At 41.3% G+C, this 15,879-nt stretch overlaps 1 protein-coding gene across 1 annotated transcript; it reads right to left on the minus strand.

The window, feature by feature from the left end:
- Positions 1-7,286: 7,286 nt before the first annotated feature.
- Positions 7,287-11,469, minus strand: LOC110509023 (regulator of G protein signaling 2). The gene is made up of 5 exons (XM_021589963.3): positions 11,124-11,469; positions 10,828-10,902; positions 8,430-8,491; positions 8,132-8,298; positions 7,287-7,786 (listed from the first exon to the last, which is right to left on the minus strand). Exons 1-5 carry the CDS (start codon positions 11,177-11,179, stop codon positions 7,592-7,594), a joined length of 555 nt encoding a protein of 184 aa, XP_021445638.3. The 5' UTR covers positions 11,180-11,469; the 3' UTR covers positions 7,287-7,591.
- Between the last annotated feature and the right edge of the window lie 4,410 nt (positions 11,470-15,879).

Here is a 15,879-nt window from a genome sequence, read left to right on the forward strand (position 1 = left end):
ATATTTATATAAATACGTTTAATAAAATACAAATATATGCTGTTGGAATTACTCAATTTGACAAACTTAAATGCGAGCAGCATCCCACTCTGCATCAATCCAAGATCACAATAATACAAGAGACAACTGTGACATCATTAATAACAATATTATTAACAAAAAACAACATTAACAATTTGATATAATAAGCACAAAAAGCAACAGTAATTTGTTGCTTCTGAAAGCTAAGCAGCGTTGGCCCTGGATGGAAGACCAGATGCTGCTGGAAGTAGTGTTGGAGGGCCAGTAGGAGGCACTCTTTGCTCTAGTCTAAAAAAAATATCACAATGCCCCAGGGCATTAATTGGGAACATTGCCCTGTATAGGGTGCCGTCTTTCGGATGAGAAGTTAAATGGGTGTCCTGACTCTCTGTGGTCTCTAAAAAACCCATGGCATTTATCGTAAAAGTAGGGTTGTCAACCCTGGTGTCCTTGCTAAATTCCTAATCTGGCCTTCATACCATCATGGCCACCTAATCATCCCCAGTTTACAATTGGCTCATTCATCCCCCTCCTCTCCCCTGTAACTATTCCCCAGATCGTTGCTGTAAATGAGAAGGTGTTTTCAGTCAACTTACCTGGTAAAATAAGGGTAAAATAAATAAATGGGTCTCGTGCTGAGCAACGGGTTGAATACAGAATACTGATGACTCCTTACTCCACGCACACTATTCACTGCAATGCAAGACACTGCACATTAATGACATATTAGCTTATAGAGAAACTAACTATATTTGGTTAGTAGAGACCCTACTGAGTATTTCCCAGCCCACTTTAGCTGCGACAGGTAGAAAGGTTTTCGCTCTACAAGCCAATATGTTTCCTTCTTACAATCTATTGTATTGCATTGGGGGCTATGGAGGGGGTGAAGAACAAAGTACTGCTGGGTATGTACGACACAGTCCCCCTCCACAACTACACATATAAGGTTAGTAGAGACCCTACTGAGTATTTCCCACCCCACTTTAGCTGAGACAGGTAGAAATGTTCTCTTTACAGGCCAATATTCTTAACATATCAGTGTCAAACATTATATTTTTTCATTACTGATCTAAAAAAAAATGTTTTTAGAACCATATATTTGTTTTCATAAATTACTGTTCTGTATTTTGTTGTTGGCACCATAAAAGTGGCAATTGATTACACATGAATATTATTTGAATGAGTTAGGCAATGTTTTGAAATGCAGGCTTTTATTTTTGAAGGTTTTATCATTACCATACTAATTGACGTCGTTGTCTGTGCTGCTGGCAGAATACGATTTATTCAAGGCTAGTCTCGGACTACTATTCTGCTAGCGGCACTAACGATGACGTCACCCTTTTTATGTAATGAGAAACCTTCAAAATAAAAGTCCAGATTTCAAGACATTGCAGAGTGAAGACCTTGTTCAAAAGAAATTAAATGGTAATCAATGTCGATTTTAATAGGCTCATAAGCAAATGTAATAATTAATTTATAAAAAATAAAATAAGATGAACATTATTTTGCTTGCTTCAAGGCAAGCAACACTGAGGCATGCACGAGAGCATCAGCTGTTCCGGATGACTGTGTGATCACGCTCTCCGTAGCCGACGTGAGTAAGACCTTTAAACAGGTCAACATACACAAGGCTATGGGGCCAGACGGATTACCAGGACGTGTGCTCCGGGCATGTGCTTACCAACTGGCAGGTGTCTTCACTGACATTTTCAACATGTCCCTGATTGAGTCTGTAATACCAACATGTTTCAAGCAGACCAACATAGTTCCTGTGCCCAAGAACACAAAGGCAACCTGCCTAAATGACTACAGACCCATAGCACTCATGTCCGTAGCCATTAAGTGCTTTGAAAAGTTGGTAATGGCTCACATCAACACCATTGTCCCAGAAACCCTAGACCCCGCCCAAACAGATCCACAGATGATGCAATCTCTATTGCACTCCACACTTTAACACCTGGACAAAAGGAACACTTATGTGAGAATGCTATTCATTGACTACAGCTCAGCGTTCAACACCATAATACCCTCAAAGCTCATCACTAAGCTAAGGGTCCTGGGACTAAACACCTCCCTCTGCAACTGGATCCTGGACTTCCTGATGGGCCGCCGCCAGGTGGTGAGGGTAGGTAGCAACACATCTGCCACGCTGATCCTCAACACTGGAGCTCCCTAGGGGTGCGTGCTCAGTCCCCTCCTGTACTCCCTGTTCACCCGCTACTGCATGGCCAGGCACGACTCCAACACCATCATTAAGTTTGCCGATGACACAACAGTGGTAGGCCTGAACACCGACAACAATGAGACAGCCTATAGGGAGGAGGTCAGAGACCTGACCGTGTGATGCATGGACAACAACCTCTCCCTCAACATGATCAAAGACAAAGGAGATTATTGTGGACTACAGGAAAAGGAGGACCGAGCACGCCATGAGGTCGAAGGAATTGTCCGTAGAGCTCTGAGACAGGATTGTGTCGAGGCCAGATCTGGGGAAGGGTACTCAAAAATGTCTGCAACGTTGAAGGTCCCCAAGAACACAGTGGCCTCCATCATCCTTAAATGGAAGAAGTTTGGAACCACCAAGACTATTCCTAGAGCTGGCCGCCCGGCCAAACTGAACAATCGAGGGAGAAGATCCTCGGTCAGGGAGGTGACCAAGAACCTGATTGTCACTCTGACAGAGCTCCAGAGTTCCTCTGTGGAGATGGGAGAACCTTCCAGAAGGACAACCATCTCTGCAGCCCTCCACCAATCAATTCTTTATGGTACAATGGACTGTCGGAAGCCACTCCTCAGTAAAAGGCACATGACAGTCCGCTCCTAAAGGACTCTCAGACCATGAGAAAGAAGAATCTCTAGCCTGAAGAAACCAAGAATGAACTCTTTGGCCTGAATGCCAAGGAGGCAACCTGGCACAATCCCTACAGTGAAGAATGGTGGTGGCAGCATCATAACCTTTGCGCAGTCAGTCTATGGTTTTAGCCGTTTGTTCCTGCTTAGATCCTGTTTATTGTTGTGCCTGTTTTCCTCTCCGCTACAGTTCTGTCCACTCTGACTCTATCTCCAGTCCCATGTCTCATCAGTCCTGCTACCCTGTCCTGGACCGCCCACTCTACTGCTTCCTTGGATTCCTCTCCGGACCTGCATACCCAGCCCCAACTCCCCTCGCTCCAGCCTCAGCACCTGGCTCCATGCAACCTGCCCAAGCTTTCCCTGCCCTGCACCCCATCTTCCCCCTGTTTTTCAATAAATACCTTGGTTACCTTATCCCAGTCTCCTCGTCTGAGTCTGCTCTTGGGTTCACCCGCTCTGCGTAACAGGGTTAAATGCATGTATAATAATAAAAAATCCTGATATTTCTTACTGTATATCTCTCAGCCATAGGACAGACATTTCAGAAGAATTTCTTTTGAAAAAATTTAGGGGGACTATCTGTTCCATGTAATGAATCTGTTATTCAATGTGATTGTATCGGCTAATAGCAGTAAGCCCCCCCCCCCCCCCCCCCCCCCACACAAAAACCGTGTTCTTTTTTTTATACTTCAAGGGGTCTTTAAATTCTAAATCAAATAGCAAAAGGATCCTTGGTTTGACCTTCTTAAAACAATTCCATATAGCTTAGTAGAACCCCTCTTATGGGTCAATTTCGCATACCACCAGAGGACAATGTTGACTAAAATATGGAAGGCAAACTGATTACCTGAACAACGTGTTGTTATCTTCAAACTGCCATCAGGCCTACTATATTCTTATAAATTTGATGTTTTAAGGAGAGTGGATTTTCCTCTCTCCTTACACAATGGGTTTTAAAGACAGGAAGAGGAAACAGGAAGAGGACACACAGAGAGGACAGTTTTAGGACCGAAGGGGGACAATTACTTTTTTTTTTTGTGCAAATGTTCTTACTTTTTAACTCTGCATTGTTGGGAAAGGGCTAGTAAGTAAGCATTTCACGGTAAAGTCTACCCCTATGTATTCACCGCATGTGACAAATAAAATTATATTTGATTTCAGACTGCAACCGGACTGCAAATTGTTGTATATTTCATACATAGGCTACTACTTACAAATATACTGTACAAAACCTCTTGGTCCTTAAACAATGATTATTTAGCACAGTGATCTGATTATTATCTGCTGCTTGATTTAAAATGTGTGCAATTAAAATGAATTGATACTGTAATGACTACTTAGTCAGCAAGCATGAATTGGTATTCGGTACTGCTAATACATACAAGAATAATACCATGGCATTTGCTTCATAATCAATAATCATTGTTTAAGGACCAAGAGGTTTTGTACAGTACATTTGTATGTAGTAGCCTATGGTAACACAATAAAATATATGTGGTATGTCCTCTTGTGATATTCCTCTATAAATTATCTTTGATCCAAAAGCATTTACATATGCCGACTGGGAAGGTTGCAATTTAGTTATCAGTAATGGTCTTATGTCACTTTTGGGTGTGATAAATCTCTGAATAAGCCATGCTTTTGTCACTTCAAGATTAGACAACTGCAACTCTCTACTCTCCAGCTACCCGGATAAAGCACTAAATAAACTTGCGCTAGTGCTAAATCCGTCTGCTAGAATCTTGACTAGAACCCAAACATTTGATCCTACTACTCCAGTGTTAGCCTTTCCATCTAGCTTCCTGTTAAGGCAAGGGCTGATTTCAAGCTTTTACTGTTAACCTACAAAGCATTACATAAACTTGCTCCTACCTATCTTTACGATGTGGTCCTGCCTTACACACCTACACGTACGCTACAGTCACAAGACGCAGGCCTTCTCATTGTGCCTATAATTTCTAAGCAAACAGCTGAAGGCAGGGCTTTCTCCTATAGAGCTCAATTTTTAGGGAATGGTCTGCCGATCCATGTGAGAGACGCAGACTCGCTCTCAACCTTTAAGTCTTCACTGAATACTCATCTCTTCAGTAGGTCCTATGGTTGAGTGTAGTCTGGAACAAGGGGTGTGAAGATGAACGGCAAGGCAGTGGAGTGACCCCTCCACTGGGATTCTCTGCCTCTGACCCTATTACGGGGGCTGAGTCACTGGCTTGTTAGTGCTCTCTCATGTTGTCCCTAGGAGGTGTGCATCACATCTTGCAAGGCTTTTTCTCTCGCTATACTCGTCTTGAGTGGGTTGAGACACTGACGTGATCTTCCTGTCTGGTTTGGTGCCCCCTTGGGCTCGTGCAGTGGGGGAGATCTTTGTGGGCTAGGCTCCGCCTTGTCTCAGGCTAGTAAGTTGGTGAGCTGTTCAAATCAAATCAAATTGTATTGGTCACATACAAATATTTAGCAGATGTTATTGCGGGTGGAGCAAAATGCTTGTGTTTCTAGCTCAAACAGTGCAGTAGTATTTAACAACTCACACCAATACACACAAATCTAAAAGTAAAAAAAATGCAATTAAGGAATATATACATTTTAGGATGAGCATTGTCGGAAAGGCATTGACTAAAATACAGTAGAATACAGTATATACATATATGTAAATATAGTGTATATACACAGTATATACAGTATGTAAACATTACAGTGACTAGTGTTCCATTATTAAATTGACCAGTGATTCCATGTCCATGTACATAAGGCAACAGCCTCTAAAGTGCAGGGTTGAGTAACCGGGTGGTAGCCGGCTAGTGATGGCTAATTAACAGTCTGATGGCCCTGAGATAGAAGCTGTTTTTCAGTCTCTCCGTCCCAGCTTTGATGCACATGTACTGACCTCGCCTTCTGGATGATAGCATGGTGAACAGGCCGTGGCTCAGGTGGTTGATGTCATTGATGATCTTTTTTGGCCTTCTTGTGACATTGGGTATTGTAAGTGTCCTGGAGGGCAGATAGTGTGCCCCCGGTGATGTGTTGGGCAGACCGCACCACCCTCTGGAGAGCCCTGGGGTTGTGGGCAGTGCACTTGCCGTACCAGGCCCAATAGGATGCTTTTAATTGTGCATCTGTAAAAGTTTGGGGGCCAAGCCTAATTTCTTCAGCTTCTTGAGGTTTAAGAGGCTCTGTTGCGCCTTCTTCATCACACTGTGTGGGTGGACCATTTCAGATTGTCAGTGATGTGTCCAAGGAAGCTTTTCACATTCTCCACTGCAGTCCGGTCGATGTGGATAGGGGCGTGCTCCCTCTGCTGTCTCCTGAAGTCCACGATCAGCTCCTTGATTTTGTTGACGTTGAGGTTATATTCCTGGCACCACTCCGCCAGGGCCTCACCTGCTTCCTGTAGGCTGTCTCCCTCTGGTGGTGTGGGGGCTGTGCTTTTGCAAAGTGGATGGGGTTATATCCTGCCTGGTTGGCCCTATCTGGGGGTATAGTCGGACGGGCCCACAGTTTCCCCCTCCCGCCGCTCTCCAGTATCTATGCTGCAATATTCTAGGTGGCAGGGTGTGGAGGGGGGGGGGGGGGGAGAGTCTGTCCTGTTTGGTGTAAATTCACCTGTCTTATCTGGCTTCCTGTGTGATCTTAAATATGCGCCCTCTAATTTTCCCATTTCTCTCTCTCTCTCTAGGACCATGCCTCAGGACTACCTGGCCTTACTACTCCTCGCTTTCCCCATCTCCAGTCCACCTGGTTGTGCTGCTGATCCAGTTTCTACTGTTCTGCCTGCGGCTACGGAACCCTAACCTGTTCACCGGACGTGCTACCTTGTCCCGGATCTGCTGTTTCGACCTTCTCTATCCCTCTCTCGCTCTCTGGACTGCACCTCTCGACCTCTGAATGATCGGCTATGAAAAGCCAACTGACATTTACTCCTGAGGTGCTGACCTGTTTCACCCTCTATAACCACTTTGATTATTATTTGACCGTGCTGGTCATCTATGAAGGTTTGAACATCTTGAAAAACAATCTGGCCTTAATGGCCACGTACTCTTATAATCTCCACCCAGCACAGGTTTCTTCCTAGGTTTCTGCCTTTCAAGGGAGTTTTTCCAAGCCCCTTTGCTTCTGCATCGCTTGCTCTTTGGTGTTTTAGTCTGGGTTTCTGTATAAGCACTTTGACATCTGCTGATGTTAAAAGGGCTCTATAAATACATTTGATGGATTGAATCTCGGCTGCAATATCTGGCTATGATTGTGTTATCAGATGAGACCTTGCTGCAATGTTCAGTGTAGGTGGTCGATGCCCTAACGCGTCACAGGGGGATGAAGAGGACTAAGGCCGCACCCTGATTCTCTCCTCTCCTCCAGAAGGGTACTTGTACTTACACATGGGATTGATGTAATCATTGGCTGGAGGAATTCACATCGCTAAATCCATGAATATGTTTATTTTTTATTTTTAAATGTACAATAAATCGTTATAGCAACAAGCTGAATTACAAGTACAACTTACAATGGAATTATTAAATATGAAATATTACAAGTTTACAAATATACATCACCATCAATATATACAAATAACACAGACACTTGAAGTCAGTAGCGTTCGTCGGTTGTTTATCAGGTGAACCATTCCATGTGAGGGAGTGTTCAAGTCAAGTGCACACTTCAAGAGAAGAGCAGAGAATTGGATTGCCAGAGTACATTTTTGTGGAGTCTGAGTCAGTCAGTCTCAAGTTACTTTATGTTTTCCTAAGCCCCTGCCACCAGCACACAGGTCCTTGTAGTAGTCAGACTGAATGAACCGAGGATACGCATCGTTCTCCATAAGGCTACAGACCTTCCTCTGGGCAACGTCAAAACAAGATGGGGTTGGCTTGTGGAGACTCTGAGCAATCGTGTCTCTTGTGTGGTAATCGACGTTGACCTGATTTGAGAAAAAAATGCAATAATCACACTCGACACAACCTTAAATAACCCTATTTATACACTAATATCATACATGTCAGTCGTTCTTCATCTAATTTGGTTTTAGAAGTAGGTTACTTTTAAATCTTTTATAGTTTTCCTTCATGTCATCCTGGAAAGTTTAAAGATTATATTCTCCCACTTTGCAGCAGGTACAGAGTTACTCGTGGAGAATTTCTAAATATATATATTTTTTTAAATCTGTATAACTTGCAAAGAAAGTCACTCATTTATTATCACTATAAGGAACATGAAGTGATATACATGATGGTACTGTGATAATGATAATATAATGTGTTTCTACCTCCATAGGGGAGTCACTTTGGATGAATTCTTCATAAATGCTAGTAGCTTTCCAGGCAAGCTTCTCTGGACTGGTGATGGACTTGAACTCTTCACAGGCAAGCCAAAACTCCAGGTTCTCCTCACAGAACTCAGATTTCAGGAATACCCGAAATGCCACTTGGCCACCTAGAAGCAAAATGGAGAGAAAATATTTGGGTTGATTTAGGCGTAATCTGCAGTCTAGTAGTGTGTTTTATATATTTACAAAAATATGCTGTATATATTTACTGTGTATATATATATAAAACAAAAATTACATTTATGATTGAGTAGTTTCTCTAAGGATTGTCCCCACTGTTTCGCCTCATTAACAGATTGTCTGCAAATAAAACAAAAACAAAAAGAGGTTGAAATATGGGAATAGTGTAATTGAATTGGTGTTGCAAGGTATACTGGTAGACCAGTAACATAATCAAAACGTCACGATACCAACATTTTAGATTAACATACAGTTTCATATAATACTACAAACATTTTCGTCCCTACCGATCTAAAGAACCCGCTATCGCCTGTTATGAAATGTTTACAATGTCAGTTGTTTACAAGTTCAGTAAATGTTTTAAGCAACAGCAATTATTAGTCTCTTGTATGCACCGGTCCAATAATGTCCACTTCACTTTCATGCGTTTATCATGTGTGGCAGCTGTGATCAGCAAGCCGTAACCCCTGCCAGCCCGCACTCACCTGCTTCTCACTGCATATCTATTCCTCCATCAGTTTTTAAAATATAATTGAGCCTTGATGGCGAGCAGGGATGGAGACCCTGATCAATCTTCTGTTATTACATTTATATGTTTGATACACTGGAGCAGTGCACAGAACGAGCAGAATTGATACATTGTATATCATTCAATCCCTGATATAATCAAGAGCACAGGCCAATCTGGGTATAGTCTTTGCACATTCGCTGTCACACAGCAGTGCCAGAGAGGAAAAATCGCTTCGCGACAGAGACATGCTTGCAGCTTTAGACCAAAGAAAACGGCTTGTAGCTCAAACGGTTTAAGAAAATATTACTCCTATAAACGGAGCTACCCTTTTATCTTCCTGCGCGATTTCTGTGATATTTCACAAACCATGTCGCGGGCGGTTTTAAACTAATCCCGGTCCGTTAATTATTGGTTTAATAACAAACAACGTTATTCAGTCATGTTACCTATCTAGCTAACAACCTGCTAACTTGACAGTAGGTCTAGGCCAGACCTATCTAGCTAACAACCTGCTAACTTGACAGTAGGTCTAGGCCAGACCTATCTAGCTAACAACCTGCTAACTTGACAGTAGGTCTAGGCCAGACCTATCTAGCCAACGACCTGCTAACTTGACAGTAGGTCTAGGCCAGACCTATCTAGCTAACAACCTGCTAACTTGACAGTAGGTCTAGGCCAGACCTATCTAGCTAACAACCTGCTAACTTGACAGTAGGTCTAGGCCAGACCTATCTAGCCAACGACCTGCTAACTTGACAGTAGGTCTAGGCCAGACCTATCTAGCTAACAACCTGCTAACTTGACAGTAGGTCTAGGCCAGACCTATCTAGCTAACAACCTGCTAACTTGACAGTAGGTCTAGGCCAGACCTATCTAGCTAACGACCTGCTAACTTGACAGTAGGTCTAGGCCAGACCTATCTAGCTAACAACCTGCTAACTTGACAGTAGGTCTAGGCCAGACCTATCTAGCTAACGACCTGCTAACTTGACAGTAGGTCTAGGCCAGACCTATCTAGCTAACGACCTGCTAACTTGACAGTAGGTCTAGGCCAGACCTATCTAGCTAACGACCTGCTAACTTGACAGTAGGTCTAGGCCAGACCTATCTAGCTAACAACCTGCTAACTTGACAGTAGGTCTAGGCCAGACCTATCTAGCTAACAACCTGCTAACTTGACAGTAGGTCTAGGCCAGACCTATCTAGCTAACGACCTGCTAACTTGACAGTAGGTCTAGGCCAGACCTATCTAGCTAACGACCTGCTAACTTGACAGTAGGTCTAGGCCAATTTGATTGCCACAGGGAGAAATTAGAAGGGTCTGCAACTCATGAGATGTGCTTCAAAGGCAGGTTTGATTCATATATAGCGTTTTCTCCTTACTGCTACAATGACATGTATATTCCTTTCTCCCATTCCTCCAGCCAAATCATAGGTAGGCATTTGCACATTTTGGAGCGGCAGGTAGGTAGCCTCGTGGTTAGAGCGTTGGATCAAGTCCCGGAGCTGACAAGGTAAAAACCGGTCGTTCTGCCCCTGAACAAGGCAGTTAACCCACTGTTCCCCGGTTGGCCGTCATTGTAAATAAGAATTTGTTCTTAAACTGACCTGCCTAGTTAAATAAAGGTAAAATAAAATAGCCATTCTATGCAGTATTGTATTATACAGTGAACAGTGTGAAGTTAATGTGTTGTATTGAGTAAAAGTGTGAATGTCTGTGACGGGTTTGTTTTGTAGCACATGCACATAACGTTTAGAAAACGGGAACAAGCGTCAGGAGGACGGGGTGAACAGGACGCTCGGCCACAGAGCCCCCCCTCACCATACTACTCGGTATCGTGATACTTGGACTGGTATCATATATTTCGTAAAATCATGGTATAGTGACAACATATTTTTTTTAATTATAAAAAATTATATAGATATTTTTTTCAGTTTCACATACCTGTGTAGTTTTTTCCTTGAATGAGGTGAGGGACTATTGAGGAAGTTGTGGAATCTCGATTTCCAGGGTTTATGCCTGTAGAATAAATGATAAGAACACAGAAATAATGTTCAGTGGTCTTTTTAGAAATGTATTATAGTACACTTATTTATAGGCCAGTCACATTACGATGTTTCATATGTGATGAAATTATGCAAATGTAATACAATACAAATATGGCTCATAACGCCTATAACAACTTTTATTTAAAATAATAATAATAATAATTACAAAACCAAATTACATCAACAACTTACAAAAGCCTTTTGGTCTTGTCAAGGTCTTCTGAGGCCGTCTCACAGCAAATATCCATTTTTTTGTAATTATTATTTGTGTTCAATGGCTAAATACTGTGTACACATCACCCTCTCAACCCTGTTCGTTGAGTTTCCAGACCCAATTCTCAAGGAAGCTCGGTGGATTCTTTATGCTCTCTGACAAAGCCAAGAATACCCAAGCTCCACCGGCATCTCAATCCTGATTGGCTCTTCTCCATAATCACGGGGAAATCTACACTCAACAACCAGCGATGTCGAGTCACTGAGCATTGTCCCAAGCAAACAATAGCTCAACGGAGTCCCAGCCAGCACATTTGGTTCCTTTGAAATTCTGCTAATGTATAATACCAGTTAAAAGTTTGGACACACCTACTCATTCGAGGGTTTTTCTTTATTAAAAAAAACCAACTATTTTCTACATTGTAGAATAATAGTGAAGACATTAAAACTATGAAAAACACATATGGAACCATGTAGTAACCAACTCTGGTTCCTTGATTGTTCTAGGAGGTTTAATTAACACTCTGAGGTTTATTTGGGGGTTTTCGAATAACTTCCTTAAAACTTTGACAGAATAATTTTTCAATAAGACTGCTAGCTTATTTTGGGTAATCATTTTTTGAACTCCCAAGCACCTATTGGACACATGGAAATTAATTTCCATACGCATTAATCATACAAACACATTTATTTGTTATTGTTACACAGCATCAGTTAGATTAAAACCTATAATCATATGCTCTCTAACCATGAATTTAGTCCACTGCGCCACCAGGATGGAGCTAGCATGTTATGTTTTTTTAGGCATACAAAGCTGTTCATTTTAGCCTATTTCAAAGGAAACAATCACTCATTAAGATCAGGTGTGGCCAATTAGCGGGCACGGCCAACACAATTAACAAGATAGAGGATAGAGAGAGTTTTGTTAATGCTGAAAACGGAATGTATGTTTTAAAATAACATTCTTGTAACATTCTCTGAACGTTGCTAATGTTTTCGTGTGGTTTTTATGGAAAGTTTTCATCTTGTTCCCCGAATAATTTGAGAATATTACTTTACATAGAGCCATGAGGAAACCTGTAGAAAACTTTATGCTGAATTACTGAAATTCCCACAGAAGAACGTTGTTAATTAATATCCTTGGAACAATTTGAGAACATTTTGAGAACAAACTTTTACAGATGCACAATCGAGAGCATCCTGTCGGGCTGTATCACAGCAACCGTATGGCTCTCCAGAGGGTGGTGCAGTCTGCACAACGCATCACTGGGGGCAAACTTCCTGCCCTCCAGGACACCTACAGCACCCGATATCATCAAAATATCATCAAGGACATCAACCGCCCGAGCTACTGCATGTTCACACCACTACCATCCAGAAGGCGAGGTCAGTACAGGTGCATCAAAGCTGAGACCGAGAGACTGAAAAACAGCTTCTATCTCAAGGCCATCAAACTGCTAAACAGCCAACTCAGAGAGGCTGCTGCCTACATTGAGACCCAATCACTGGCCACTTTAATAAATGGATCACTAGTCAATTTATACAATACACTCTAAATAATGCCACTTTAATAATGTTTACATATCTTACATTACTCATAGCACATGTATATACTGTATTTTATACCATCTATTGCACCTTGCCTATGCCGCTCGGCCATCACTCATCCATATACTTATATGTACGTATTCTCATTCACCCCTTTAGATTTGTGTGTATTAGGTAGTTGTTGGGAGTATTGTTAGATTACTTGTTAAATATTACTGCACTGTCGGAACTAGAAGCACAAGCATTTTGCTACACTCGCATTAACATCTGCTAACCATATGTATGTGATAAATAAAATTGGGTTGGATTTTGATTTGAATTAGAACCACGAGGAAGACTGTAGGAAACGTTATGCTGAAGTACTGAAATTCCCAGAGAAGAATGTTATAAAAAATTTTTTTACATCTTTTAGAACATTCTTAATGTCAAACTTTACCAGTCCGAGAACGTTCCTAGAACATTACCAACATTGAAATTAAATGTAACTATGTTTGAACTTTTAGTAAAAGTGTTGTTAAATTAATGAAATACTGAGAAACTATCCTGCACCATTCCCAGAAAGTTGTGGGACGGTTGTATGCAAAAATAACCATAGGACAACCATGGTCTCACCATGCTCTAAGAGACACATGGGTCTCAGAATGTTATGGGTCAGCTGGGCATGCTTTTATCTGACAAGTGTCACTCCAATTCCTCACATTTCCTTTCCAGGCCTTTTGTGGAATAATAGATGAGGACACATGAGAGCAACGACATTCAGACCTCATGCTCCCCTTTATTATTGGCTAATTACAGATGTAGGATCTTAATTTGCAGAGAATTTTCCTGCACTACAGGAAATGCAAACGTGTAGTGTATTTGAGTTTTCAAAATGCTCCTAAAGTCTGTAATTACCATTTAGAAATTTCAGGCTTGATTTATCCTAATACAAAATGTATCAACCCCTACATAAATGTCCATTCATTATAATCCACAAAATAATTCACATTTCCTGTTGCTGCAGGATTATTTTCCTGTTGTAGCAATCTGGCTCAAATTAAGATCCTACATCTGTACATAACAATGCATTACAAGGTATGTCTAGTTCTTGAATGGAATCACATTCTTGTCTTTAGAAGGTGTAATCATTGGATATCAGCTGACGTGTTCATCATTGATCAAACTGATCTCGAAGCGACAACACAACGCTTCATTAAAATAAAAACTGAGGTAACAGGAGGGAATGACAGGAGTTGTTGTGTTTATGTCACCATTTTATTTGTGACTTAGATCAATCCAAATGTTTTTTTTTGTGTGTGTGTGTGACTTCATAAGAAAGATACATTGGAGAAAGATAGAATATAAGTGGATGGACATGCTTTAAAGTTGCAGATGGGGGAATTAAAATCTCCATAGCAGAGGGCAATGCATGGTCCAGTGTCGGTTTTAGACCACCATGCCAAACTCCAGCACATCCAAGGATCGTTAAAAGCACTTTAAAATACATGTTCTGTAAGAAATGTGCTACATAAAATTGATTAATTGATTGTTTGGAGAATAAGTGTGTATCTGCATGTTCCCTTTAGGATTGCAAGTGCTTTGAGTTGTCTAACTTTGTAAGCGAGACAAAATGTAGAGTTCAGGGGGTCCTAATTTACAAAGCATTTGCACCTGTTTTTTTTTGTTTTTGTGAGACATAAAAAGTGTGGATAAGGGCAGAAACATTGATAGAAGTCAGGAAAGATTAAAACTGTAAAATTAAGTAACAAGTAGACTAGACTGCTGCTGGTAGACTACTGCTATGCTATTAGCTGTTCAATAGGAAGAATGAAATCTATGAGTTACTTGGGTTTGTGGCCTTTACCCAAGATGTTATCTCAGGCTATTCCATCATCAGGTTGAGGATCCTGTTCAATCAGGTCAAGAATGTTCTTTAAATAGACTGTTTGAGGAGTTAAAAATACACCTCAGTGGATGAAGGTGTGGTGAGGAATGACTGGAATGTTCTCTGACAGGTGGTAGTCTATTTATAAGTTGTAGCCAACCAACAGGAAGTGTATTCAGCCCAGGAATAGTCTAACACCAGGACCCATATTCACAAAGAGTCTCAGAGTAGGAGAGCTGATTTATTTTATTTTAAAGTTTAACCTTTATTTAACTAGGCAAGTCAGTTAATTAAGAACAAATTCTTGTTTACAATGACGGCCTAGGAACAGTGGGTTAACAGCCTTGATCAGAGGCAGAACGACAGATTTTTACCTTGCCGGTTCATGGATTCAATCCAGCAACCTTTTCGATTACTGCCCCAAACGCTCTAACCACTAGGTTACCTGCTACCCCGTGATCTAGGATCAGGTCTTCTCTTTTATTCATTATGGTTTAAAAGGCAAAACCGATCCTACTTCAACACTACTCTGAGACGCTTTGTGAATACAGGCCCAAACATAGACATACTTAATTTGTGGTCATGTTCCGAAGGGCCTAACCTTTCTTTGTTACCACAAACGTGGAACATGAAGTAGGTTACTATGCACATAGGTAGATAGGTATGTAGACAATGTTATTTTAAGAAAAATTATTTTTCATGTGACGACCCAATTGACTCCGACGCAGAGGAAGTGAGAACCTGCTGATCGAAACAATCAGTGGAAATTCTGGCAGACACCGCAGGGGGTCAAACTGTAGAACCCAGTTCCTACATTTGAATATAAAAAATGATTTTATCAAACAAAACTATGCTTCAGTTTATCTCTGGGACCCATAGGATGACAAATCAGAGCAAGTAATGTAAGTACATTATTTACCTTCAGAGGTAAATGTATCAAACCAATTGCCGTGATAAATGTTTTGCTGTTGTTGTGCACTCTCTTCAAACAATAGCATGGTATTTATTCACTGTAATAGCTACTGTAAATTGGACACTGCAGTTAGATTAAAAATCATTTAAGCTTTCTGCCCATATGAGACATGTCTATGTCCTGGAAAGTTTGCTGTTACTTACAAACGTCATGCTAATCACATTAACACACTGTTACGTCCAGACCTTAGTTCCTTTTTTATGTCTCTATTTTAGTTTGGTCAGGGCGTGTGTTGGGGTTGGGCATTCTATGTTTTTGTTCTATGTTTTTGTATTTCTGTGTTTGGCCTGGTGTGGTTCTCAATCAGGGACAGCTGTCTATCGTTGTCTCTGATTGAGAACCATACTTAG

Source organism: Oncorhynchus mykiss, chromosome 28 (assembly GCF_057628025.1).
Source record: "Oncorhynchus mykiss isolate SJ-2025 chromosome 28, ASM5762802v1, whole genome shotgun sequence".
Classification (NCBI taxonomy): Eukaryota; Metazoa; Chordata; class Actinopteri; order Salmoniformes; family Salmonidae; genus Oncorhynchus; species Oncorhynchus mykiss.

What these genes read in the sequence shown, in the direction of transcription:
- LOC110509023 (XM_021589963.3), bottom strand. Translation starts at nt 11,179, where the DNA reads ATGGATATTTGCTGTGAGACGGCCTCAGAAGACCTTGACAAGACCAAA. An exon ending in TCAAGGAAAAAACTACACAG is followed by an intron (nt 8,492 to 10,827) that starts GTATGTGAAACT and finishes TTTTATTTGCAG; the next exon opens with ACAATCTGTTAATGAGGCGA. An exon ending in AAAGTGACTCCCCTATGGAG is followed by an intron (nt 7,787 to 8,131) that starts GTAGAAACACAT and finishes TTCTCAAATCAG; the next exon opens with GTCAACGTCGATTACCACAC.